The sequence below is a fragment of the Bos taurus genome, chromosome 15 (genome assembly GCF_002263795.3).
Source record: "Bos taurus isolate L1 Dominette 01449 registration number 42190680 breed Hereford chromosome 15, ARS-UCD2.0, whole genome shotgun sequence".
NCBI lineage: Eukaryota > Metazoa > Chordata > Mammalia > Artiodactyla > Bovidae > Bos > Bos taurus.
The window spans coordinates 56,562,010-56,588,788 of record NC_037342.1 but is presented as its reverse complement, the minus strand read 5'-3'; the positions used below and the strand labels follow the sequence as shown (position 1 = coordinate 56,588,788).

The 26,779-nt window shown below is 54.3% G+C and overlaps 1 protein-coding gene across 5 annotated transcripts in view; it reads right to left on the bottom strand.

The window, feature by feature from the left end:
- MYO7A (myosin VIIA) overlaps nucleotides 1–26,779 on the bottom strand; it is a 112,645-nt gene that overhangs the window by 54,159 nt on the left and 31,707 nt on the right. For all 5 annotated transcript variants that reach the window (XR_009490688.1, XM_010812768.4, XM_015474829.3 and 2 more), the window contains exons 5-22: nucleotides 25,655–25,839; nucleotides 24,855–24,976; nucleotides 24,620–24,762; nucleotides 24,252–24,365; nucleotides 22,713–22,866; nucleotides 21,918–21,994; nucleotides 21,245–21,364; nucleotides 20,361–20,503; nucleotides 19,186–19,396; nucleotides 18,657–18,792; nucleotides 16,037–16,143; nucleotides 9,846–9,983; nucleotides 7,360–7,518; nucleotides 6,832–6,924; nucleotides 4,708–4,802; nucleotides 3,045–3,129; nucleotides 2,278–2,496; nucleotides 1,722–1,829 (exon numbers count right to left, since the gene is read on the bottom strand). Coding sequence is in view for 4 of the 5 variants with exons in the window: in XM_010812768.4 (XP_010811070.1) it covers nucleotides 1,722–1,829; nucleotides 2,278–2,496; nucleotides 3,045–3,129; nucleotides 4,708–4,802; nucleotides 6,832–6,924; nucleotides 7,360–7,518; nucleotides 9,846–9,983; nucleotides 16,037–16,143; nucleotides 18,657–18,792; nucleotides 19,186–19,396; nucleotides 20,361–20,503; nucleotides 21,245–21,364; nucleotides 21,918–21,994; nucleotides 22,713–22,866; nucleotides 24,252–24,365; nucleotides 24,620–24,762; nucleotides 24,855–24,976; nucleotides 25,655–25,839 (2,409 nt within the window). In the remaining variant the exon portion in view is untranslated. The remainder of the gene's footprint in view (nucleotides 1–1,721; nucleotides 1,830–2,277; nucleotides 2,497–3,044; nucleotides 3,130–4,707; nucleotides 4,803–6,831; nucleotides 6,925–7,359; nucleotides 7,519–9,845; nucleotides 9,984–16,036; nucleotides 16,144–18,656; nucleotides 18,793–19,185; nucleotides 19,397–20,360; nucleotides 20,504–21,244; nucleotides 21,365–21,917; nucleotides 21,995–22,712; nucleotides 22,867–24,251; nucleotides 24,366–24,619; nucleotides 24,763–24,854; nucleotides 24,977–25,654; nucleotides 25,840–26,779) is intronic.

Here is a 26,779-nt window from a genome sequence, read left to right as displayed (position 1 = left end):
TCATGGGAAATAGATGGGGAAACAGTGGAAACAGTGTCAGACTTTATTTTTCTGGGCTCGAAAATCACTGCAGATGGTGACTGCAGCCATGAAATTAAAAGACGCTTACTCCTTGGAAGGAAAGTTATGACCAACCTAGATAGCATATTCAAAAGCAGAGACATTACTTTGCCAACAAAGGTTCGTCTAGTCAAGGCTATGGTTTTTCCTGTGGTCATGTATGGATGTGAGAGTTGGACTGTGAAGAAGGCTGAGTGCCGAAGAATTGATGCTTTTGAACTGTGGTGTTGGAGAAGACTCTTGAGAGTCCCTTGGACTGCAAGGAGATCCAACCAGTCCATTCTGAAGGAGATCAGCCCTGGGATTTCTTCGGAAGGAATGATGCTGAAGCTGAAACTCCAGTACTTTGGCCACCTCATGCGAAGAGTTGACTCACTGGAAAAGACTCTGATGCTGGGAGGGATTGGGGGCAGGAGGAGAAGACGACAGAGGATGAGATGGCTGGATGGCATCACTGACTCAATGGACATGAGTCTCAGTGAACTCCGGGAGTTGGTGATGGACAGAGAGGCCTGGCGTGCTGCGATTCATGGGGTCGCAAAGAGTCGGACACGACTGAGCGACTGATCTGATCTGATAGGATAACTGACTGGTTCAGGATTGAGAAAGGAGTATGGCAAAGCTGTTTATTGTCACCCTGTTTATTTATACACAGAGTACATCATGCAAAATGCAAAGCTAGCTGAGTTACAAGCTGGAATCAAGATTGCCAGGAGAAATATCAACAACCTCAGATATGTGGATGATACCATTCTAATGGCAGAAAGTGAAGAGGAACTAAAGAGCCTCTTGATGAGGGTGAAGGAAGAGAGTTTAAAAAGTTGGCTTAAAACTCAATGTTAAAAAAACTAATTGCATGGCATCCGGTCCGATTACTTCATGGCAAGTAGACGGGGAAAAGGGGGAGACAGTGACAGATTTCCTCTTCTTGGGCTCTAAAATCACTGCAGATGGTGACTGCAGCTATGAAATTAGAAGACAACTGTTTCTTGGCAAGAAAGCTATGACAAACCTAGACAGTGTGTTAAAAAGCAAAGACATCACTTTTCCAACTAAGGTCCGTATAGTCAAGGCTATAGTCTTTTCAGTAGTCATGTACAGATGTGAGAGCTGGACAATAAAGAAGGCAGAGTGCCAACAAGTTGATGTGGTGCTGGAGAAGACTCTTCCTTGGACTGCAAGTTGATCACACCAGTTAATCCTAAAGGAAATCAACCCTGAATATTCATAGGAAGGCTGATGCTAAAGCTGAAGCCCCAGTACTTTGGCCACCTGATAAAACAGCTGATTCACTGAAAAAGACCCTGATGATGGGAAAGACTGAAGGCAGGAGAAAGAGGGCAACAGAGGATGAGATGGTTGGATGGCCTCATCAATTCAATGGACATGAACTTGGCCAAATTGCGAGAGATGGTGAGGGACAGGGAAGCCTGGAATGCTGCAGTCCATGGGATCATGAAGAGTCAGACACGACTTGGAGACTAAACAACAAAATTTCCCAGCTGAGGGCCCAGACCCACAACCTTCTCACCTGGCACAGAACAGGCACCCAGCGCACAGGTGAAGGAAGGTCACGTGGACAGAGGATGAACAGATGGTTTGGCTGAGAGCCACTGAACCAGTGAATGGAAGTGCAAGGAGCCGACTCGTCCCCAGCTCACCTGATGTTTGCGTTCGGCCTCCTCCTTGGCCTTCTTGGCACTCATCTCCTTCCGGAGCTTCTCCTCCTCTGCCAGCCGCATTTTCTCAGCCTCCAGGCGCCGCAGGTACTGGGGGAGGCAGGTGGCAGGATGGGCACCGTACCATGTGTGTGGCTGTCACAGTGCTCCCTGCCAGCTTGACCCCACCCCACCCCCTTTGAGTTCCAGGACTGGGGATGACTTTGCCAAATAATTTAGCAGAGGGAAACTGAGGCATGCGAGAAACCCTCCAGGTCCCACAGCGGGTTGAGGGCACCTTTGATCCCAAAGCCGAAGCAGGTTCGCCTTGGCCTCCCAAAGACTCACAAGAGGGACTGGACCCCCGCCCTACCCCTGACTGGAAGGAGGGAAATGAGGGTCCAGTCTTGTGCATCCTTCAGAGGGAGAGCCCTTCATCTCCCCGCCTCACCCCCTGCGATGGGCTCAGGCCACATGCGGGATGATTTGTCTGCCTGAGGTGCAGCGGCACCCCTTGGAGGACCTAGAGCCAGGGGTTCTTGTGGACTGGGCCCCTCACCTCGGCCCTGAGGCGCCGGTGCAGCCTGCGGGCGATCATGCCCCGGGCGTAGGCCTGCACGGTGATCACGGCCCAGAGGCGGTGGCGGAAGGCCTTGCGTACCAGGTAGGCCCGGCAGCGGGCCTGGAACCCGATGATGCGCCGGCGGGCCAGGCAGTACTGCTGGTGCAGCTTCCGGGAGCGGTGCAGGGCCTGCAGCCGCAGGAAGCCCAGCCGCATCTGCAAGGACAGCCACCAGCTCAGAACCACGGCCCTGATGCCAGACCAGCCGTGCCCATGGAGGTCACTGCCCTGGCTCCACTCGCCAACCCACGAGCCCTGAAGGCACAGCTGGTTCCACTCAGACCAAAGTTCCCCAGGGAGTGCGCTTGGCTTCCCCCAAAGTGGGTCTCCCCACCAGGGACACCATCCTCAGACCAGGAGCCGGCCTCCTTCCTGTTTGCCTCTCCAGCCCCAAGTCCAGGCTGCAGCCCAGTTCCTTCCCTATGGGTGTGTCTATGTGACACACCCATTCCTGGCCCCCTGTAAGGTATTCAATAACCTGAGGCTCACAACCCACCAGGACATTCCAGAAGAAAAGCAGAAACACTGCTGACCAGCAGGGGAGAACCACAAGAAGCAGACTTGGACTTTGGGCTGGAAGAATGGTAGTGGCTGGCGGGGGCAGGAGGCCAGCCGCCCCGCAAACAGGTAAATCCTGTGCTATGACGATGGAACCAGGTTCAAAGGCCTCGTGGATCACCAAGCAGCTCCCTCAGGAGGCTCACCAGCCCGTAGTTCCTCCTGCAGTTGTGGCCCCGCCAGTGCCTCTGGATCAGTGTGGCAGCATTCTTCAGCTTCAGGAAGTTGGACCTGAAACAGCAGCGTGATGCAGGAGGATGTCTATAGGGGTCTGGGTGGAGTTTGGAATCAGGAAAGTAGGGCTGAGTCCCAGCTTTGTGTCTCCTTGGCTCCACAACCTTAGGCAAAGGCATATACCCTCTTTGTGCCTCAGTTTCCTCATCTGTAAAATGGACAGAGTAATACCTGTCCTGCCTGCCTCACAGACTTGTCACATAAACTCAATAAGGTAGGCATTCAGGTTATTCATGAATAAATGTAGGACTTCCCTGGTGGCTCACATGGTCAAGAATCTGCCTGCCACGTAGGACACCCAGATTCAATCCCTGGATCAGGAAGACCCCTAGAAAAGGAAATGGCAACCCACTCCAGTATTCGTACCTGAAAAATCCCAAGGACAGAGGAGGCTGGTGGGCTACAGTCCATGGGGTCGCAAAGAGCTGGACATGACTTAGTGACTAAACAACAAGTAGTAAATAAGATACAGATTAAACACTTGGAACACTGTGAAAGTGAAAGTGAAGTTACTCAGTCGAATCCGACTCTTTGTGACCCCCTGGACTGCAGCCTACCAGGCTCTTCCATCCATGGGATTTTCCAGGCAAGAACACTGGAGTGGGTTGCCATTTCCTTCTCCAGGAGATCTTCCCAACCCAGGGATTGAACCCGGGTCTCCCTCATTATAGACAGACACTTTACCATCTAAGCCACCAGGGCGGTCCTGGAACACTGTAAACATCACTTATTACTGATTGTTTAACTCCCTCATATTACATGTGAGAAAACTGAGACTCGATGTGGTTGGGGCTAGAGCCCTGGTCTTCTGATTGAGCACCATGCTGTTCCCCTGCACAAACTAGGCCGCTGCTACAGGCTGACAGTCATCTTTGACCTCATGGAGGACAAGAGGTCACACATCAAACAGCAGGTGTCTCCTGAACATAGAAATAAGAGGAGTGAAGGATGGCTACCTCAACGTGGGTGAGTCCATGAGCCAGTGCCTGGATGCTCACAGAAACGAGGGCACAGCCATGGGAAAGGATGGACAAGTGGGTAGAAAAACAGGTGAATGAGTGGACCAAGGATGGCTGGACAAGTGGGTGGATGGGAAGAGAAGGGGAGCGGCCAGATGAACATAAAAAGGGGCAGGAAGTGTGGTTTTAGTGGAGCCTGAATCACAGAGTCAGCCCCACCCAACTGGGAGGTGACACAACTGTACACCCGCCCCTCACGTGGAATACGGGACACACTTTGTAATTTACATGTAATTTACACAGAATACGGGACACACTTTGTAACTTACAAATGTCATAGCATCCACGTGTGTGTCTCATGAGCCCACATGGGCAGGCAGGTATTACTGGGCATGCGGAATATAGATGGGCCCGTGTGTCTTAGTGTTCATCCATGTTCATGTGACCCTGTGTGTGCCTTGCACATGTGTGCATGTTTCTGTGTATGCACATGGGTGTTTATTCCCAGTGTCCACATGGGAGGAACCACAGTGAGCCAAGCATATGCACACGCGTGCATGCATGCACACACACACACACATTGGCGGAGGCGGGGAAGAGCCATCCAGACACAAACCTGTCTTTGAAGCCCCGGATGACTTTCTGGAGGAGGATGACTCTGTCGGTGATGGCCTTGTCCCGCTCCACCTCCAGCAGCATGTCATGGTGGTCCTGAAGGGCAGAGCCTTCTGAGCAGAGCCCCCACCAACCCCTCCAGTCCCAGAGCAGAGGCTGCCCCAGGTGGGCCCCTCTTCCTTTACTTAGGGAGCTGGTCCCTAATGGCTTCCATACGTGCTATGGCACCATGGGGCAGCCTCCCTCAAGTACAGACAAGGTACTGTCATGGCTGGTTCCCTGAGGCCTGGGTGGGACACATGCAGCAGGAGGGGCCCAACACGCACACACACTAACTCCATCCCAATGGCCATCTCTACCCTGAGACCTGGCTATTCTAGATGTTTCTGTCATATCAGCCACTGACCTGGGACAGGCGACCATCATTTCACTCCTGGATCTTAGAAATAGTCTCCTGACTGATACCATCTCAAGAAGGGATCTTACAGCAATACCCCATGCTTCCCAGGGTCAAGTCAGGTCTTCTTCCCTGGCACCTGGGCCCTCCACCATCAGGCCCTGCCCTCTTCTCCAACCCTCTCTCCTTCTCATCCCCAAGCCCCCAACCCTCACTCCGGTTGGACAAAACTCCATGGTTCATTCAGTACATGAATCAAATATCTCCAGGTGCCCACCCTGTGCTCGGTGCTGGGTGGGACTGCAGTGAACTAGGCAAACCTGGGCCCTGCCCCAGGGAGGCTGAGTCTGGAAGGGGATTCAGACTCAGATAATCAGATAATCCATCAGATAATCACACCTATCAAGATAATCCAGGTCACATCACTTGGGGACAGGGCCCAGCACCGACGGATGCTCAGCCAAGGCTTTCTGAATCAGTGAGTGAATGAATGAGAAGTAGGTTTGGGGTCTGGAAACCACTGCCTATTAAAAGAGCCCAGAGAGGTGAGGATGTGGAGGACGAGGACAGTCCTCAGACGTCTCTGGCACTAGATGTCATCATGCTATAAGCTTTCCCTCCCTTAATCCCTGAGTTGAGCATCAGGACTACAGGCTGGAAGTCCTGATCTCTGCTCCAGGGCAGTGCCTGACCTGGGGCACCTTGCTTCTACATGCTGCACCTCTGAAACGGGCATAATAATTCTACCTCATGGGCTGCTATGATGACTAAATGAGATGATGGACAAGAAGCACCCACTCCCGCTGGGGTCTGGCACACAGAACAGTGCTTTCCAAACAGCACTTGTGAGACGCAGAGGCAGGAAGCGAGGGTTCTGGGAGATGAAGACACTGGCCCAGGCCCCTCAGCCAGAGAGGCATCAGACTAGACTGCAGGACTCTCTCCAGCTGAGGGCTGGCTCCCCCTTCCCTCTCCCCGGCTGTCCTGGGCTGCCTGGGCCCCACCCTGTGCCAGAGGAAGGAGCTCTGACCCATCACCCGGGACAGCCGGAAATCTAGAACAGCAGAAATGGAAATGGGGAAGCCAGGGTTCACCCTGTCCCTGCTGTAGCTGTCCCACCTCCACCATCTCCATCAAGCTCTCCCAGCACAGCTTCCTGCTCCCAGCCCTGCCCCCTCCCAGCTGCCCAGCCCCCAGAGTCCTGCCCAGGCTGTGCTGGGAGCCAGAGAGCCCTAGATGCCAGTTCAGGGAGCATGGGGACAGGTCCAGGGACACTAGAGGTGGGTGGCACACAGCCAACCACAGCCCAGCATGAACCATGCCTGGCAGGAAAGCACAGGACCAAAGATACACTCAAGAGTACCCCCCACAAGCACATCCCATTGTGCAGATGGGAAAATGAGACCCAAGAAAAGGCCAGTGACCTGCCCAAATTCCCAGGGCAGGTCACCACAGGGTCAGGCCTCCCTGGTGAGGCCACCCCTGGCCTTTGCTTCCTCATGACCCCACCCCCAGGCTAGGGGTCAGAGAGGCCCTCAAATACCCACTGCTCCTCCACCACCCAGGAGGCCAGACCCCACACCTGCTTAGGGCTGGAGGAGCACAAAAGCCCAGCAATGACCCCATTCTGTGCTGCAACTCCTCTACAGGGACCCCAAGACCTGTTCCCCCCAACCCCAGGGAGTTCACAGCTCCCCCAAGGCAGACAGAGTCTGAGGCCATGCTCACCTTCAGAAAAATCTTGGTTTTGCCAATCTGCCAGTCGTCATGGGTGCCCAGCACAGCCTCAGCCATGCGCTGACATGTCCCCCGAAGGTCGTCCTGGGTTGGGGGCGGAAGTGGGGGTGGGGTGCACAAGAGCTTGGGTGGTCCCACCAGTGAGACAGGCCACCTGGTATCCCTCCGAAGGCTGGGGGACAGAGATCTTGCTCCAGTTCTGCCCCTGACTCTGTGTGGCTCCAGCCAGGCCCCGCCTTCTCTGACCCTCACTCTTCTCCTTAGCTCCATCTGATGATTGTAAAACCCTCGCCTACAGCCAGGACCCACTCAGCACATGCGTGAAGTCCACACCAGGCAAGCATGGCAATGGAAGCTCTCAGATGCACTCCACTGCCTGATCCCAATTTTCCCAGCCACACCTGAGGTGGCCAAACTGATGTTGTGCCCAGCACAGTGTTCCAGTAAGAAAACTGGGACTTTTGCCCAGCCCAGGGCTGGAACCCTTCCTCCCACCACCTCTGCCCTCGGCCTGTGTACCTGCTTGTAGGCCGGCTTCACGCCAGGCAGCAACACTCGGTACCGCTCCACAAACTCCACGAAGCTGTAGCGGATGGGGTAGCCGGCTCGGCGGATGCGGATGGTCTCCATCATGCCCGAGTACCGCAGCTGGCGCACACACAGGTGCCGGTCGAACAGCTGTCGGGCAAGGAGCCAAGGGCGTCAATGCTGAAGGCTCCCGCTGGGAGACCAGCCCTGCTCTGTGTTTTCCCGACCCCAGACAGAGGTCCTCAGAGGCCAAGGTCACACAGCGCATGAGGAGCAAAGGCGGGACCAGACCCGGATCTGCAGTCCAAACCCACCAGGCAGCACAGAATGAGACCCTCACTCGGGATGAGCTGAGTACATTGAGAGCACAGAGGAGAGACAGCCTAATTGGGACATCTTGAGGGGCTTCATGAAAGAGAAGATTAGCTTTGTTCTAACCCTGCTGACAAAGGTCCACGTAGTTAAAGCTATGGTTTTTCCAATAGTCATGTACAGGTGTGAGAGTTGAACCATAAAGAAGGTTGAGCACCAAAGAATTGATGCTTTTGAACTGTGGTACTGGATAACACTCTTGAGAGTCCCTTGGACAGCAAGGAGATCAAACCAGTCAGTCCAAAAGGAAATCAACCCTGAATATTCACTGGAAGGACTGGTGCTAAAGCTGAAGCTCCAATACTTTGGCCACCTGATGCAAAGAGCCAACTCACTGGAAAAGACCCTGATGTTGGGAAAGACTGAAGGCAGGAGGAGAAGGGGACAACAGAGGACAAGATGGTTGCATGATATCACTGACTCAATGGACATGAATTTGAGCAATCTCCAGGAGATGATGAAAGACAGGGAAGCCTGGCGTGCTGCAGTCCAGGGTCACAAAGAGTCAGACACAGCTGAGCAGCTGTACAACAACCATGACAGGAAAGAGTGCTGGAGCAGCAAGCGCGTGCAAAGGCACAGTCATTTCTGTGATGGCCGCTGGGGTGGTGGAGAGGCTGGGAAGGGCCTCTCCAGTCACATGGGGGGATGTGACCAGGTCAGATTTGAGTTCGAGACCCTGCAGTGGGGAGGGGAATGGGAGTGAGGGATTGGGAGGCAGGAGACTCAGAGAGGAGGTCTTGTAGCCAAGTCCAGGACAGAGATGCTGAGGTCTGGGCCCAAAGAAGTTTCGAGAGGCATCTGAGAGCAGGAGAAATGGTGCCCAACTGTAGGGCCCTGGACCTCTTACCTTAGAGGGCAGCTTGCTGGAGCCCTCTGATTCTCACACCCCTGCAGACCGGATCCTGAGCCCTAGAGGGACTGACCAGCCCACTCTGGGGAATGTTTCTAGGCAGGGGACAGGGGACAGGGCCAGCAGGCGGAAGGCTGACTTCCGCCACCTGTTTCCTCTCCGTACAGGCACTTTCCCTGGCCCAGCGCTGGCCTTCCGCCTTCCGTCCTTCCGCAGACCCCAACTTCCCCTAGGCCTCCCCTCCTATCTCTGGGAAGTGTCTAATGGTAAACAACACCTCCCAGAGCTGTGGTAGGAGAGCGCTCCTAGCAAGGGGTAGTCCAGGCTCCTGGCTCTGCGACCTCTAGTCCCCAACCTCCTCAAGCTTCCCGTCCCACATCTCAAATGCGCGTTCAGTCGCTCAATCGTGTCCAACTCTTTGCAACCCCATGGACTGTAGCCCACCAGGCTCCTCAGTCCATGGGGATTCTCCAGGCAAGCATACTGGAGTGGGTTGCTATGCCCTCCTTCAGGGGATCTTCCCAACCCAGATCAAACCCAGGTCTCCCACATTGCAGGTGGATTCTTTACTGTCTGAGCCACCAGGGAAGCCCACCAAATCTCAAATGTGGGGCCATAAAGGTCCCTCCCTCACTGGCTGTTGAGAAAGTTGAATGAGACTATGGAGAGACAATCTAATCGGTTCTGTTTTGGAAACACAGAAAAGGCTCAACAGATGTTATTCAGAAAAGTCAGAAATGAAAATATTCCTAACCAGTCAGAGGAATCCAGGAAGGCTTCCAGGAGGAGGTAATCATTGGCAGAAGCAAAGGAGAGGGGACTTTCAAAGTTGGAACCACAGCAAGAACCATTTACTGAGTTCCTTCCTAGGCGCCAGGCAATTTGCATGCATCATTGAACAGAATACTCCCAGGAGGTGGGGACAAGCAGTCCTATTTCCATCTGAGAGGTAACTGAGGTATGAGAGAAACAATTGATTCCTCTACAGTCACCCTGCGGGAAGGTGGTTGAGTCAGGATTTGAATCTGCGTTTAGCCCACTACTACAGAGTCCAGGCTGTTTTCAGGGAATTGGGCTGTCCCCAATAAAGAGGAAGTTTGTTCTGTAAGCCCCTCGGGGGCCCTGCCATTCCCCTCAGGGGGCAAAGTCTCCCAGGGCCCAGTCCACCCTCCTCCCTTGGCTGGGCCCCTCCCATCCCTCAGGCTGTTCCCAGCTGTCTACCCCCACCCCCATCCCTGCCAGGGCTGCTCACCATGGGCTTCTTGAACTCATTGGGCTTGATGCAGCGCACGAAGAAGGGCTGGCAGGCACCCAGTGTCCGCATCAGCAGCTCCAGCGACCGCTTAAACTGGCTGCTGAGTGTGGGCGAGCGCTTCCTGGTCTCGGCGCCCTGGGGGGATGGACCACAGTGATGGGAGGGGCTGACCCTCGCCCCTCCGGCCCTCCAGAAGGGAAGCAGGAGAGGAGGTCAGCAGTCAGGGCCTGAGAGAGAGCCTCCCAAGGAAGCAGGCTGGCTGGACACGTAGGTTTTCCTATGACCACCTGGTCTGGGCTGGAACTTAGACCCCCTAAATACACCCCCGTCTGGGAAGCCTCCCTGATTCTGGGTCCAGGAGCACTGAACAGAGAGTAAGGCGCCCTGGGGTCCCACTTTTGGCACTGAATGACTCCGGGCAAGACACATGCAGCCCCTCTCTAGTCTCTGTCCTCTCTTTGCCGTATAAATGAGTGGCCAGATCTCTGGACAATGGGGTCACCTCTAGAGGCAGGTTAGACAGACCTAAATTCAAACCCTAGCGCACCACCTCTGAGCCCTGTGATTCTAGGCAGGTCACTAAGCAGCACTGGGCCTCAGTTTCCAAGATGGGATAGTGCCATGTACCTAGCTGAGCGGGCTGTGAGTCTGTCTCAGTCAACAGCCACCCAGCAAGGCAGGGGTGCTGCCCGCACCCTCTGCCCTGCCTGCTGGATTAACAGGTCAGCAGCAAGCAGGCGGGGCAGACACACATAAGCCTCCTAAGAAGGCGCACAGCTGGCCTTTGGCCGCCGTCCAGCACCAAGGCCAAAGGGCCCCGTGCTCCACTAGCCGCTATCTACAGGAAGTGGCTAGCGACCCCCTGCACCTCCTGCCCTGTTGGGGTCCCCCTCAGAACACTGTGAAATGACGTGGGGTCCTAGGGGAGAACCTGAGCAACAAACAGGCAGCGGACAAACAGCAGAACGTCTCGGACCCAGAAACTGGACGTAGAGACCAGATTCGATTCCAGAGCATTTTGACATTACTGTTTTCCTGGCAATTTCTTTTGGATGAGAATTTTTTAATAAGTAAATTTGATTGTGATTTTAAGGTTTTCTACTTTAAATTAGTTATTGTATCTGATATCCTGTAGCACCACTGGGGATGCAGATATCAATGTGTGAGGTGTGTTGGGTGAGGGAGAGGAACTTATCCCATGCTAGAGTGAGACCATACACCCTGGGACTGAAATGAAACTTGTCAAGAAGTAGCAAATCCTTGTTATTCTGAAATTTGCTGTGTTTTCCACTATAGTGTTATCTAGAATTAGGATGCTCCCAAGAGAAGCTGGAGACTATTTTGCACGGGGGTTGCGTGAATGTCAAGTCTGCGACCCACATCTGCCCTAGCACCTAACCCAGCAGCAGCAGCAGGTGACCCCCACAAGTAGGGGGAAAGCTGTCCAGGTTGGGCTGTGCCCAGCCGACATTAGAGGCCTTGCCACAGGCACATGTGTGTGCACAGGGAGTGCAAACACAACAGACACATAGCACACACAGTACATATACAGAGACACACAACACGCAAATGTGCACACATACACACACACCACACACACATACACACAGAGACAGTACATACAGACGCACACACACACCACAGATAAACACCACACACACATACACACAGAGACAGTACATACAGACGCACACACACACCACAGATAAACACCACACACACATATACACAGAGACAGTACATACAGACGCACACACACACCACAGATAAACACCACACACAGCACACACACCACACCTACACAACACACAGACACATACACACACATACACAACACACAAAGCATGAGCACGTGTACAACACACACACAACACACACACACACAGGGCACATCCTTCTCTGGTTGTGATCAGCACACTGGAACCACTCCTTTCTGGCTTTCCCGCTGAGCTATGAGCCCCGAGAGGACAGGCGGGTTTGCCTTGCTTACTACCATGCCCCAGGGCCTGACACAGCATCAGTCAACAGCTCTTTGCTGAACTGAAGTGGTGCTGAATGGTTGCTCACACTCAAGGGCGCCTAGAAATTGTCCAGCTGCTCAGGCCACAGGTCTAGGGGCCATCCCCAGCCCCTCCTCTCTCATATCCAATATGCAGCAAACCGCCTTGACTTTACTGCCAAAATGGATCCAGAATCTGACCCTCTTAACCACTTCCTCCACCGTCAGCCTGGTCCAGGCTGCCTGCATGGCTCTCCTGCTGTTGCAATAACCTCCAAACTGGTCTCCCTGTTTCTGTCCCCCACACTGACCTCTACCCCGCTAGCAACACAGCAGCCTGAATGAGGCTGTTCAAACACCAATCCAGTCATGTGTCCCCTCTCCCAACTGACTCAAAACCCTCAATGGCTCCCCAGTTCACTCAGCATGAATACCAAGGTCCTTTGTAAGAGCCAGCACTGTCCCACAGGATCCGGTCCCAGTTACCCCCAGCCCCTCCACTACCTCACCCCCCGCCTTCCAGCCACTCCTGCCCCCGTGCTCTTCTTACGATGCACCAGGCAGGTTGGGGGCTTATAAAGCACCTTGGGGCTTTGCATTTGCTGTTCCTTATTCCCTCTCCCTGCACTGCTTTTCCTCCAGAACGCAGGCGGTCGGCTTCCTCACCTCCTCACCAACCTCTCCGTAAGGCCTTTCCTAATCCCTCTTCACAACTGCAAAACCCCACCACTGGCTCACCTCCCTCCATTTTTCCCATCTCATATATCACCACCTGACTTATGATAATTCACTTATTTGCTTATTAACTACTTCTCCCTTCTGCTAGAGGGTAAGTCCCATGACGACAGAGAATTTTTTCAGTTTTGTTCACTACTGTGTCCCCAGGACACAGGACAATATCTGGTATATGACAGGCACTCAATAGGTATTTCTGATGGAAGGAAGGCCGTGGCCACCTGGTTTCTGATTTGGTTTTATTTCATTGAGGGGAAAGGTCATCTTTTCCAACATTTGTTGTTTTCTGGGATAATCTGCAGATATTTAGGGATGGGGTAAAAGCAGAAGTGAGAAATCCAGAGGTCTGTGTTAAATGATTCCATGGAGGGGATGTGAGGGGCAGGCACCTGAATATAATACGATTGGGGCTGGGAGGTCAGTGGCAGGAGATGCCTCCTGCATGAAGAGTGAACCAGCCTCCTGTGGACTCAGCTCCGCGGGGACATGTGCCTTGATTGGGGGTTAGGGGCTCCATGCCCTAGAAGAAGCACCATGCTTTTGGCTTACTGCTCCCCTCCAGCAGTAATGATTGGGGTGGGGCTTCCCAGGGCACCCCAAGAGGCAGACACAAGAGTCAAAAGGCAGAATTCAGGCACTGGGGACCTGCACAGGACATGGGTTTTATCACTGAAAGGATGTGGACCCCCACCCTAAGGAGAACACGGCAACCAGTATACTATCATCCAGTAAAATTTGACTCGGCATCCACACTTCACCAAGCCAGTCTCCTTGTTCTTTTAACAGAGCTATCATTGTCCCAACAGAAACAAAGCATTTTCTTAAGACAACACTCTCACAGACAGCATGGTACAGTGAAAAGGAGCAGGGACTCGAAAGCCTTCACTTATCCATGACCTTGGCCAAGTCCTGGCCCTTCCCCGAGATAGAAAAGTGAAAGTGTCAGTCGCTCAGTCGTGTCCGACTCTTTGCAATCCCATAGACAGTAGCCTGCCAGGATTCTCTGTCCATGGGGTTTCCCAGGCAAGAATACTAGAGTGGGTTGCCATTTCCTCCTCCAGGGGATCTTCCTGACCCAGGGATCAAACCCACATCTCCCACGCTGGCAGACGGATTCTTTACCATCTGAGCCACCAAATCTGGATCAAACCCCTGCGTGTCACCAGCTGTGTGACCTCAAACAAGTACCTTGGCCTCTCTGTAAAGCGGGGACAATAGTAATCACTCACGAGGGAGTTACAGGGAATGAATAAGATGAGAAATATGTGTGTGTAGCTCACAGGCTGGCCCAGAAGAGCAAAAGTGATTGTTATCAAATTGATCCCTGCCATGTTCTAATCCTGTGCTCCAAAATCTCCCTTGGCGGTGGGCATTTCTGGACGCTGCGCCCCCCCACCACCGCCCCAGTCTCATGCTGGAACCTCTCCATGGTTCCTCTGCAAGTAGGTTCCCAGAGTCCATGAGAAGGAGACTCAGAACAGGAAACTTCACAGGGAGGTCCCCACAGCCTCCAGGGGCTTGGAAAGAGAGGTAGGAGGACAGGTGGGTTCAGTGGCCTTTGAAGACTGCCCAGGAATGCGTGGGCTTGGCAGGGCAGCTGAGTCTACAAGAGGAAAGACTGGGGAGAGAACCCGGAGTCACTCCTGTCTCACTAACTCTGAGACCTGCAGTGTGTGGGCTTCGGGGTGGGGACTACCGATGCTGGAGCTTCAGGCACCTGCACCCTCGCTGGCATTGGCCCTATGCTCCTCCCATCAGCCAGCTGGGCACAGTGTTGGCCTGGAGCCAACCCTTGGCAGAGAACCTGTGTCTAGACATGACGTGCCACAGGCCCTGCTCTGCAGCTGTGGCTTTGTGAATCGTGCCAGCACTCTGCCAGGCACGAGACAGGAGGGGGATGCCAGACATGCAGGAAGGAAGGGGGATTCAGCATTAAGACTGAAAGTGAAAGGATGTCAGGCCTAAGCAGAAAGGAAATCGAAGGTAGAGAAGAGGTCAGAGCTATGCTGCTACTAAGGTCACCCCACATCTCTGGAGCCCAAGGCAGCTCGGGAGTTACGCACACCCTGGAGCTGGTTGTCAGGACACACCAAGAATGCTGTCCAGGACCTACGGAGGACCGGGGTAGGGGGTGCTCAGATGCTGCGACTTGGAGTGACCCACACACCACCTCTGAGCTTCCGTCCCCATCTGCAAAATGCAGAAACCACCACGTGCCCCTCCTGCTTCACAAGGTTAACCAGAGGCTTTGACTGAGTCTCAGACGTAGAAACCCTTCACAGGGCCTGATGGGAAGAGCAGGCCTTGATACCTCCAGAGACCTAAGGGAGCAGAGAACTCGGTAGACAGGGTTTTGGGTCCCACCCCAGGCCCCGGTACACTGGGCAAGTCTCATCTCTTTCTCTAGGACTCAGTTTCCTCCTTTAAGAAACTGAGATGCCTGCAGTCCACACAACTCAATAAACAAAGATCAAACCACTCCACAAACCACTCCACAAAAACACACACTCCACAAAAATAAATGAAAACCAAACAACAACAACAGCCCTTTCCCCAAGCCTCCGTGCCGCGGGGGCCAAGGACACAGCCCAGCCCCAAGGGCCGCTGAGGCCTCTCACGCCATCCTCCGTCCCCGACTGGGGTCTTTTACCTTCGCAGAAGCTGCTGAGTGGCGGAGAGTGCCCGATGAATAACCACAGAGAAACTACAACAGGAACCAGAGCGCACAGCGGCGGCGAGATGGGGTGGGGGGCAAGGAGAACGTGGTGGGTCAGAAAACAAGAGGGCAAAATCCACCAGGGAAAAGGGACAAACCTTGGGGCAGCGGGGCTTCTGGGGTGGGGGGCGGGGGGGCAACACAGGCAGCTGGACAGGCACAGAAAGGGCCTCGGCTCTGCCCTCCGGTGAGTCCCTCCTGCACTCTCCAGGAGGCCATGGGACAGGAGGAAAATACAGAACAAAAAGGCATACAATCCAGCAGGTAGTCCACCAGACTACCATTCCAGGGACAAAGAAAACACCAAGGGTGGGAAATTCTCCATCCCCGTGTGGGGTCCAGGGCTGGTGACAATAGGCTTTTGTGCCCGTTTCTCTCAGTACCCCACACCCATCCACATCCTCAAGGCTGGACGCTCCCCCTTCACCCACACTCCATTAGTGGCTAGAGGGTTGGGGAGGGGACCCCAAAACTCAGTCCTAATCAGGCTCTGCTCTGCAACATCTCATGTGATCCTTCTCTGGGCCTTACACCCCACCTGCACCCCCTAATTAGTACAAGAGGACCAGATAGGAGGATCTTGGAGGCCCCCCAGCCTCTCCTGGAACCCAGCAAAGCACTACTCTCACTGTGTAGCCAGAGGAGGTCAGCTGAAGCCACTAGACAAGGGGATGCCTAGACACAGGCCTGGCTTCTGGGGGCCCTGCCTGCCCAGTGAAAGCCACACCCCCATGTTACCATGGCAACATCGGCCTGGAAGATCTGCTTGATGAACTTGTTCCTGGAGGAGTGCACCAGCTGGATGATGTCTCCATGCAGAGTGTCCCGGTTCTTCTCCAGGAAGCCTGGGCAGCACCACAGAGTGGTCACACATTGCAACTCCAGCAGCCTCCCCCCAACAAGACACCCCCTTCCCAAAGCCACCATGCCTCGTCCACAAAGACCCTCAAAATCCCCCTAGTTCAACCACATCCACTTTACAGTGGGGGACTCTGGGGCCGAGAGAGGACAGTGGCTTGCCCAAGGTCACAGAGAAAGCAAGGGGCAGAGCCAGAGCTAGAACTCAGTCTCCGCAGCCACACACTGCCCCTCTCTTCCAGGCCTGGACAAAGGGAAGGGCAGGATGTCTCAGTCCCCGGGAGGGAGTGGGGCTACCTTTCCCACTGAACCACCCCAATGCCTGAAATGCTAGCTTTAGTCTTCTGAACAAACATGAGATAGGCTGGGGCGTTGGACCCTATGCTGGGGCGTGGGATCCTTTACTGGAGTGCTTGCACCTGGACAAACCTCTCCGTGAGCAACAGAAACAAAGAAGCTATGAGACTAAAAATAACTGCAGCGCATGTACAGCTTGGACAGTTATGAACAGTAAAATACAAAAAGGCTACAAACCAACTACCATTTCTGCTTCTGCTGGGAGCAAAAGCAGGACATTGCCTTGGAGCCCTGCACACAGCACCAAGAGTGTGAGCAGGCCACGCCAGCCACCCCTCCAGCCTGACCCACCTCACCAATCCGCCCCCACCCTCACCTCATTTAAGGAACCAGTCTCCCCCCACTCAGGGAGCCAGCAAGGGGACCTGTTTCTTGTTCGAGCTCCCTCACTCCCTCATGCTGCAGCACAAGCCTCAGTAAAGCCTTGCCTGAACTTCTTGCTTGGCTTTTATCAACTTCTATGGATTAAAGAGTCCAAGGACCCAGGTTGGTAACAAAGGTGTCAAAAACCTTCCTTAAGTGGGTCCCCTAGGAGAGAATGCAAGTTCGTCTGGTACCAGCTAATAGTAAAGGAACAAAAGTAAAAGTACCTTGATTTTGGATATTGCCCTCACAGCTGTAATGCTCACAACTTACCCTGTATATGTGGGACAGGTGGAGATTATCTTCCCCAACCCAGACAAGGAAAGAAATCAGTGTTCAGAGAAGCTAAGCAAACTGTCTAACACCCACAGCAAACTGCGGGCAGAGTTAAGACTTGAGTCTAGGAGCCCAGGCACCAGTCCAGGGAGGCTCCCTGCACCACACAGACTCCAAAGAGGGCTGCCATTCCCAGGCCTGAGGATTGAGGAGCTGGTTGATGGGGTCCTTGATAGGGTGGGGCAGAAGATGGGGTGCCTGAGGAGGAGGAACTCTGCAGAGAAGCAGCACCCTTTCCCCCAGGACCCAGACTGCCCTGGCTGGTGGACAGACAGAGACCCAGTGTGGGGCTGCCCACCTGACATCTGGGGACGGGTGAGCTGTAGGAGGCACCCAGTACCGGAGATGGGGCTCTGAAGCTAGGATGGAATTGTAGGGCCCTAATTACAGCATAAAGAAGGCTGAGCACCAAAGAATTGATGCTTTTGAATTATGGTGCTGGAGAAGACTCTTGAGAGTCCTCTGGACTGCAAGGAGATCAACCCAGTCCATCCTAAAGGATATCAACCCTGAATATTCACTGGAAGGACTGATGTTGAAGCTGAATCACCAATACTTTGGCCACCTGATGCGAAGAGTCGACTCACTGGAAAAGACTCTGATGCAGGGGAAGATTGAAGGCAAAAGGAGAAGAGGACAGCAGAGGATGAGATGGTTGGATGGCATCACTGACTCAATGGATATGAATCTGAGCAAACTCTGGGAGATAGTGGAGGATGGTGAAGCCTGGCATGCTGTAGTTCATGGGGTCGAAAGAGCTGGACACACCTTAGTGACTGAACAACAATGCCCATGTTCACAGCAGCGCTATCAATAGCAGCCAAAAGGTGGAAACAATCCAACTGTCCATCAACAGATGAATGGATAAATAAACCGTGCTCTGTGTGTGTGTGTGTGTGTATGCAATAGAATATTATTGTCATAAAAAGGACAAAATTCTGACACATGCTACAACATGGATGAACCTTGAGGGTATTATGCTAAGTGAAATAAGCTAGACAACAAAAGGATGAATACTGTATGTTTCGCTTATATGAGGTACTTGAATAGTTAGATACATAGAGACAGAAAGTAGAGTAGAGGTGATCAGGGACTAGGGGGTGAGGGGAGGATGCAGAGTTATGTTTTGTGCATACAGAGCCCCTATTTGGGGTGATGGATAGACTCTGGAGAGTGGTGACAGTTGCACAATATCGTGAATGTAGTTAATGCTACTGAATTGTAAACCTAAAAATTGTTAAAATGGTTAATTTTATATTACATATATTTTACCAAAATTTTGTAAACTCTTAAAAAAAAAAAAGCACTGAACCCAATGTTTCCTAACATCCCTTCCCTCTTGTATTTCAGCACTCTGGTGTGTCTGTCCTGGGCTGGAGAAGGGGAAGGAAGGGAGGGAACACAGGCAAAGAGAGACAGCCAGCCCCAGGGGGCCCTCCTATACCTTGACTCTCATAGTAAACGATGCCTGCAAAGTGGTTGATCCCAAACTGGGTCTCGTAATTGTTCTTGGGGGGAATGTAGTTCGAGTTGAGCTTGTGCTGGGAGTTGAGCTTATGCAACATGGTGGTGTCCGTGCCCTGTGGGAACCGAGGAGCACTCATCAAGCTCTCCTTCTCCTCCCCGCCCCACTCTCCACCAGGCCCTATTGCCTCTCCTGCCCTCTGTCTTTTCACCCCCTTCTGTCTTTCCCAAGAGCCTCCCTCCCTTTATTTATATCCCAATACAGGAGCTCTCTGGGCCTCCATTTCCCCATCTGTGAAGTGGGTGAATTGGAATTACAAAACCTTGAAAGTACATCCCAGTATAGAAAATCTATTTCCCAAGATTAAAGTCAAGCAAGCATCCCCTCCCTGACTCCAAGACATATTCTGTTCCTGGAGAACCTATTCTGTGCCAGTGGCATACTTGAATCTTCATCGTATGGGGTGAAGGAGTCTCATCTGCCCTGCCCTGCCCTGCCCCAGGCCCACCTTGGGGAACTTGCTCTCCTCATCGATGAGGGAGATGATGTTCATGGGTTTGTTGGCGATCATGTCCAGGGCATCCTGGTTGTCTGTGAACTCAATGTGCAGCCAGTCAATGCTCTCCAGGTCATACTCCTCCTGCTCCAGCTTGAACACGTGCCGCACGAAGAACTGCTGCAGGTGCTCATTGGCAAAGTTGATGCAGAGCTGCTCAAAGCTGCAGGGAGGGAGCAGGGGACAGGGTGGCAGCAGGCGAGGGGGAGGGGTGTTCAGGCCCTGCCTTGCCACTCAGGGGTGACCCCAACCTGGTGTTCAGTGTGCCCCTGGGATTTTCAGTCTCCAAGGTGGAAACATATTGTGAGTCCAACCTCCTCCATGACAGAAGAGGGCATGGAGGCCCAGCGAGGACACAGCACTCACCCAAGGTCACTGAGTGAGACAGAGGAGAGTTAAGGATGGATGACCAGGCCCTGGGAGAGGTGTGGGCATCATACCCCTGGTAGAGCACTCAGGAGAGGAAGAGCCAAGGCACTGGGAAGGTGGGCCTCAAAGATTCAAAGCATCAGCAGATATGGGAAGGGGGCTCATAAGATCTGGCAAGCAGGGCCTTGAGGGTGACATCTCTGAGCCACCAACTCAGCATTCTCCCAGGTGACTGACACTTCTTGTGTTCTGGGTAGGGGGAGGGCTTTGAGACACCTGATCATTATAGAATTAAATTGACTTACCAGGGGTAACATAGCTAAAAAGTGGGGCAAGGCCAGCTGCCTCTAGCCCCAGCATTCTCCTGGGCCTGCTCCATCCATCTGCACCTCACATGGCCCCCAAGAGGGGTGGGACATCAAGCATGGCCAAGACCCCCATCTCAAACATTGCTCAGTCTCAGCCTCACTTGCTTTGAGGCATCTTGCAGCTTGGAAATGGAGCAATGGGCAGTGGGGAATAGAGTGTCACAATGGGGTAAGAGCCTCTGCCCCACCACCACACTGGCCTCAGCTGGCCCAGGGACTGGAGGGGATGGGGAGGAAGGGGAAGGGCCCCCAGGATGTCTGGAGTCACATTTTTCAACCGCCTGGAAGAGTGTGCTTGGGACCAGCTAAATGTAGCTTAAAGGCAGAGATGTGATCTGTAAGTCCATACTTTAGAACAAAATTCCCACAAGACACAGCCCCACATGGTACCTGTTCACTGCAAAGTTCTCGAACCCAAAAATGTCCAGGAGACCAATGGACCGGCGAGAGTTCTTCACTTCCTGGGAAGGGGGCTTATAAATGGCTGCATTGATCTTGTCCACGATCCACACGAAGAGCCGCCCATAGATGCCCTGAAGGGAGAGGCAGCTGCTTAAGTCACAGCTTCCCAGGGAGACCAGCCTGGGCCTCGGAGGCCTCACTCCAGCCCCTTCCTGCTGCAGGAAACCCCCCCATCTTTATTCCAGCTGTTCCCTCTGCCTGGAGCACCCTCTCCTGCCTGAATAACGTCTGCTTGTTTTTCAGAGCTCTACAGAGATATCAGCTCCACCAAGAAACCTCCCCTTCCCTCCCCTGGAAGTTTGGGCTCCCACCCCGCCAACCATCTCTGTCTCCCCTGCAACTCTGACTGTCTCCAGGGTCCCAGAGCCCAGCACAGGGCCTGGCATGCGGCAAGGGCTCAATGGACGACAAAATGGCAGGACTGGGGGGCCTCCCCACCTGGCCCATCCCCTCTGTGGGGTCTTCTTTAGTAGAGACCAGAGAGGGTATCCACAGGGCTGGGAATAGTACAGCAGACTGAATGGCCAGTGAATACGATTCAGCATGAAGCAGGCCAGGGGTGGAAGGCGTCAGGTCACCAGAACTATTCAGGCCCTTGAAGAACACGAGTCCCAGCCCCTTGTGGGATGGACGAATCGGGCTCAGGGGGAAGGCAGACTCTTGTCCAGGCCCCAGACAGCCAGTGGCTGGAGCTGGACCCAAGGGCAGAGCGGGGTCAAGGCTGACATCCCTCCAGCTCTGTGGGCTCCTCGGCTCCTGCCCATCAACTACCCAGCCTTTCGTGGGGCGAGGAGAGCAGGCGGCCACTCCACCTTGACAAAGGCATCTCGCACGTCCAGCGCCTGCTCCCTGCTGAGCGGAGTGGACACTGTCTCCCCTCGAGTGATGAGGGTGCGGCTGGTCAGGCAGTTCATCAGGTCTCGGGGGTTCACCTGGTAGGGCAACATCCAGGCGCTCACTCAGCCCCCTGCCAGCCCGCCCCTCCCTTGGCCATATCTAGAACCCCTCCCACTTTCCAGTCAGGCCTGGCCCAGCCTGCTCCCTCCACTGGGAAAACCGTTCCCCACAGCCCACAGCCCAGTCCTCCCCATTTGTCAAAACCACCCAAATGCCTCTCTCCTCCACAGCCCCTTCCCACCCCCAGGATGTCACCTGTCCCTCCAGGACTGGCTCCACTGGCCCAGACTCTGACTTTATTCATCCCAGTTTTCCAACTCAATGCAGAGGCTAGTATATATTTACTAGAAGACTGACTGACCCGCTCAGGGTCCCCAGACCCCCTCCCTCTCCAGGAGCAGCTGTACTAGGTTTCCACTCCTCCTCTGGGACCCGGTGCCAGCACAAATCCTGCACACAGCTGGTTGGTTCTCAGTGTTGAACTCCCAGGATTCTCCAAGCAGAGGGCCCCAGCTCCCTGCGCCAGAAGTCAAAACCGGTCCCTCTGAGAGAAAGAACAGCAGACGGGGACAGCAGACTCTCACTGACCTCCAGCAAGGACGCGGCTGTGGCCAGGGATGGCGAGAAGAGGACCTCGCAGGCATCCAGGTTTTCAAACGTGCGGTCTGTCAGCGGCACCAGGCACAGCGTCAGGCAAGGGAGGTGGGGGTGGGGGACAGCCTAGGGCAACGGGGTGGCTCTGCCCATGCTCAGGGGGACTGGCCTGTCTACGGAGGGCACCAGCACCAGGATTAAATGCTTTTCTGGGCTAATAGCTGTCTGACGAATGTTGTCTCCATGAGCCATGGGCACCATGAGGGCAGGAAGCAGGAATGCCCAGCATCTAGCCCCCTGCCTGACATCCAAGTAAGCAAACCCTAGCAATCATGCCCCCCTACCTCCCGTGACCCCTACTCCAGACGCCCAGAGTAAGCAGGGACTCCTGATACAGGCCTGGTGAATTTGCCTTGCTCTGGGCCTGACACCATCCGCCCTTCCCCAGATGTGCCCTACTCTGTCAGGCCTCAGGACCTTTGCACAGCTCTTGTTTCTGCTCAGTGCACCCGTTCCCCATGTCTCTGTCTTTCAAGACTCATTAGACTGTGAGCGCCTTAGATCTGGGATCATTCATTCATTCACTGAGCAAACTTTCCTAGGGCTCTTGCTCAGTCCAGGAACCACGCTGGACACCAGAGCAAGAGCAGAGTGGACCCGGCACCTGCCATGGCCTGGCACCACCCCCCAGCCCGGCACACTGTCAGTGCCCTGGGAGTGCTGGACGATAGAACGCGTGTCCTTCGCTAGCCTTCCCTCCTCGCTAGAGGTGGCCGCTGGGCCCCTCACCCTCATACTGCAGGTTGCCCAGATGCAGGATGGCAGCTAGCAGCTTCGAGATCTCCCAGTTCTCCGTGTCCGTGAACATGAGCACCTTCATGGCTGAGCGGATGTTGGCATATTCCTGGCTGTCCTCGCGGCCCTCACAGATTACGCAGTTACCCTGGTGGCAGGAAGTTGGAAAGCAGGGAGCAGGAGGGTGTCACAGAGACCATAGGTTACCCCCAGAGAGGCAGTGCCTGGGCTGGGCCAGCCTGGGTTTCTGGGCACTGACCTCACCTAGGACTCCTCCAAGAAATCTAGAAAGCTCCTGGCTGGGCTTCTCAAGAACACGTTCCTGCATCAGGGGAGCCTGGATGCCCCTTCTTCCCAAGAGTGAGAGGACCCAGGTCACTGATGCCAGGCTTGCCACTGCCACCCTGCCCTGCAGTCACAGCACCAAGGCCTTACCATGCCCCTCACCCCCTATGGACACACACTCTCAGGGACTTGAACCCCTCACCAGGTGCAGCCTGGGGTGGAAGGTGGGGTGGTGACTGTGGACAGGCAGGGTGTCAAGGGGTCTGCCCCACTGTGTGTGCCTATGAGACGTGTGTGTGTGTGTGTGTGTGTCCAAGTGTGCCAGCCAGCTAAAGGAAGTGTCCAGGAAGGCCTGTCACCTACAACACACACACGCCTTTGTTGTCCCATATCCCTCAAGTGCTGTAGCCCGTGTTTGTGTCCACGCGGCTGGCCAAGCTTGGGTCTAGACAACCAGGCATGGGCTCCTCCCAGGGCAGAGGAAGCCAGTGCCCCCCCAAGCCAGCCTGCTGTGTGCATGGCCCCTCAGTGGCACTGAGTGGCAGCAAAGGCCTCTGGCCCCCTTATCCTTGGTGGCCAGACCCCAGCAAGAGGCTGGCACCAGGGCCTGGCAACCAGCTAGCACCCAAGGCTGAAGCCACAGCAGCCTGTGCTCCACAATCCTGAGGGGGGGGGGGGGGGGGGCCCGGCAGAGGTCACAGCCTCCACGACCTCAAAAACTAAAGTACCACAGAACATGTGTGCAGGCAGGGCCGAGTGTGTAGACACGCAGGCATGCGCGTGTCTGTGTCCCTGGGTCTGGGACACCTACAAATTTAGGAATGTGTGTATCTGTGGTGGGCTTCCCAGCCGACGCTAGTGGTAAAGGACCCGCTGCCAAGGTAAGACGTATGAAAGACGCAGGTTCAATCGCTGGGCCAGGAAGATCCCCTAGAAGAGGGCATGCCAACCCACTCCAGTATCCTTACCTGGAGAATCCCATGGACAGAGGAGCCTGGTGGGCTACAGTCCATGGGGTCACAATGAGTCAGACACAACCGAAGCATTATTACTAGTATCTGTGGCAAGAATTCATCTAGATGGATGGGGGAGCAAGTGTGTGCCCACATGGGGAACACGCTTTATGGTAGGCTGGTGCCCATCAGAGGATGAAAAAAAGCCCACAGAGAAGTTCCCACCCACCAGGCCTGGAGCTGGGGAGGGGCTGGGACAGGTGTCCGCCTCCCCGGGTGCCCACCTGGGCCTCACCATGGCCAAGTAGTTATAGTCCGTGGCCTGGCCCAGGCCCAGCTTCTTCTTCTGCTCCTCATTCATGCCCTCCAGCATGCAGTAGAACACGTGGTAATTCCTTTCATCTGGAGCCTGAAAACATGGGCACAAGGTGTTGGGGGATGGGAGGGCAGGACGGGCCATCGGGCAGCAGACAATCAGACTATAAGCAGTTCACTGTTTTAACAAGTGTCTTTCATGAAAAAGTCCCCATGGGTGGGTTTCCTGATGGGATCCCAGGACCTGAGGCAAGCAAGCAGGAACACAGGGACAAGCAAGGCTATGCAAAGTGCACCCCACACTCCCCACCCCGAGTCAGGGGCTCCTGTGCAGGGGCTCAGGCCCACCTGGCGACAGACTCGTGACTTCTCCAGCAGGTACTGCTCGATCCTGGCGCCCTCGATGGCGCCCCGCTTGTTGAAGTGGATGTCGATGTACTTCCCGAAGCGGCTTGAGTTGTCATTGCGGATGGTCTTAGCATTCCCAAACGCTGCAAGGGTCATGGGTCATGGGTCACGGTCAATGTCAACTTCCCCCCTGCCCCACAGCCACCCAGCTCCTCCCTGAGAGCCCCAGTCCTACCTTCCAAGATGGGAGTTGCTTCCAGCACCTGCTGTTCAATCCACGAGTGCTGCCCGCTGATGGCCGCCAGGAACTGCAGGATCAGCTTCGTGCTCTCTGTCTTCCCTGCCCCAGACTCCCCACTGCAGAGGAGACACAGGCAGAGGTGGGACCTGTTACAGCTGCTGTCCCACTCCAATCAGCTCCTCATCAGTAAAATGGGCTGAAACTAAGGACCTTTCGGGGCTTCCCTGGTAGTTCAGATGGTAAAGAATCTGCCTGCATTGCGGGAGACCTGGGTTCAATCCCTGGGTTGGGAAGATCCCGTGGAGGAGGGCATGGTGACCCACTCCAGTATTCTTGCCTGGAGAATTCCACAGATAGAGGAGCCTGGTGGGCTACAGTCCATGGAGTCACAAAGAGTCAGACATGACTAAGTGACAAACACTTCACTTTCAAGGACTTTTCAAACCTGGGGAAGGTAAAAGGAGCTTGGTTAACTTTCCTTCCCCTCCATCCATACTGCCATACCGCATGGCATTAACTTTGTCAATTTTCTGTCAATTAAGCATGTCAATGCTTTGTTCTTTTATCCTCTGCCCAAGAAAGAATAGGAGCCTGAGATTGCAACTGACCATAATTTAACAGGAGCCAGCAGTAAGGTTGGCATCAAAAGCTAACATGAGCTCTGGTGACATTAATAAAGATATAAGGCCTGGGAAAGGGGAGGTGATTCTCTATATTATGAGGCATTAGCAGGAGCATAGAGCAGGAGTTCTAGAGGCTGAGCCTGGAGCTCCATGCTGGTGCTGGGTGCCCACCTGATGATGCAGCACTGGTCACGGCTGTTGCGCTTCATATTGAAGTAGCAATTGTCAGCAATGGCAAAGATGTGGGGGGGCATCTCCCCAATCTTCTTGTTGGTATACTGGCGGATGTGTTCTGGCGAGTAGATAGAGAGCAGCTGGTAGGGGTTCACAGCCACCAAGATGGAGCCCGTGTAGGTCTGTGGGCAACAAGGAACAGAGAGCTCATCCCTTCCTATGTGGGGAAGCTCTGATTCTAGAAAGCTCTCAGGCTCTGCCCTACTCCGTCCCTCTGGAAGGCAGAGCACTGGCTTTGGTGTTGGAATCCTACCTCCCTATGAGCTGGGCGGGGGGTCGGGGGGGTGTAGGCAGAGGGCTTCAGGTTAGCATTGGGGCAGCTCAGAGTAGGTGCTTAGAAACATTTGATGAAAGGAGGAAGCGGGGGGTGGGGGAGGGAAGGAGGGTCTCGAAGCCTCAATTTCCTTATCTTTATCTGTAAAATGGGTATAATATAACTGTCTATGAAGATTAAAGAAGATAGTGGACTTTAAAATTCATAGCACCCTGCAGGTAATCCTCAAAGGCTGACTCCCACCTTTGCCTGCAAACCTTGCACCTCAAACTATGGGAGTGACATTCACAAACTGGACCTTTCCAGAGTGGAGGCGATGTGTGGGTGAGAAGGGAATGGAATGAAGCCATCAAGAGCTAAAGGGGCTGGGTGGGCTCCTGTCTCTGCAGCACTGCCCCTGCACTCTGGGGAACAGAGCACCCCCAGCCACCCTAGGTGGTGTGGGCACAGGGGCCAGACACACCTCAGAGAGCCTTCCGGGGGTTTCCCTCCTCCAGCTCCTTGGTTAGTGCACCTGGGTGCCAAATTTCCTGCTGTGGACCCAGATCCTGCCACACAGGGGACAACGAGGCCTGGTCCTCCTGCCTCCAGGTCACAGTGAGGCCCTCGGGGTTACTTCTCCTCCACTCCCCACTGCTCCCCCCTCCAACTGTAAAAGGTCACGCACAGCCTATCATTGGTGATGGATCTATTGACATCTGAGCCCAGATGGGCTGAAGAAAGTTGTGAGTATGTAGGGAAGGGATCTGCCTCATCCATCCCCTCCCACCTGGGGCCGTGGGCATCAC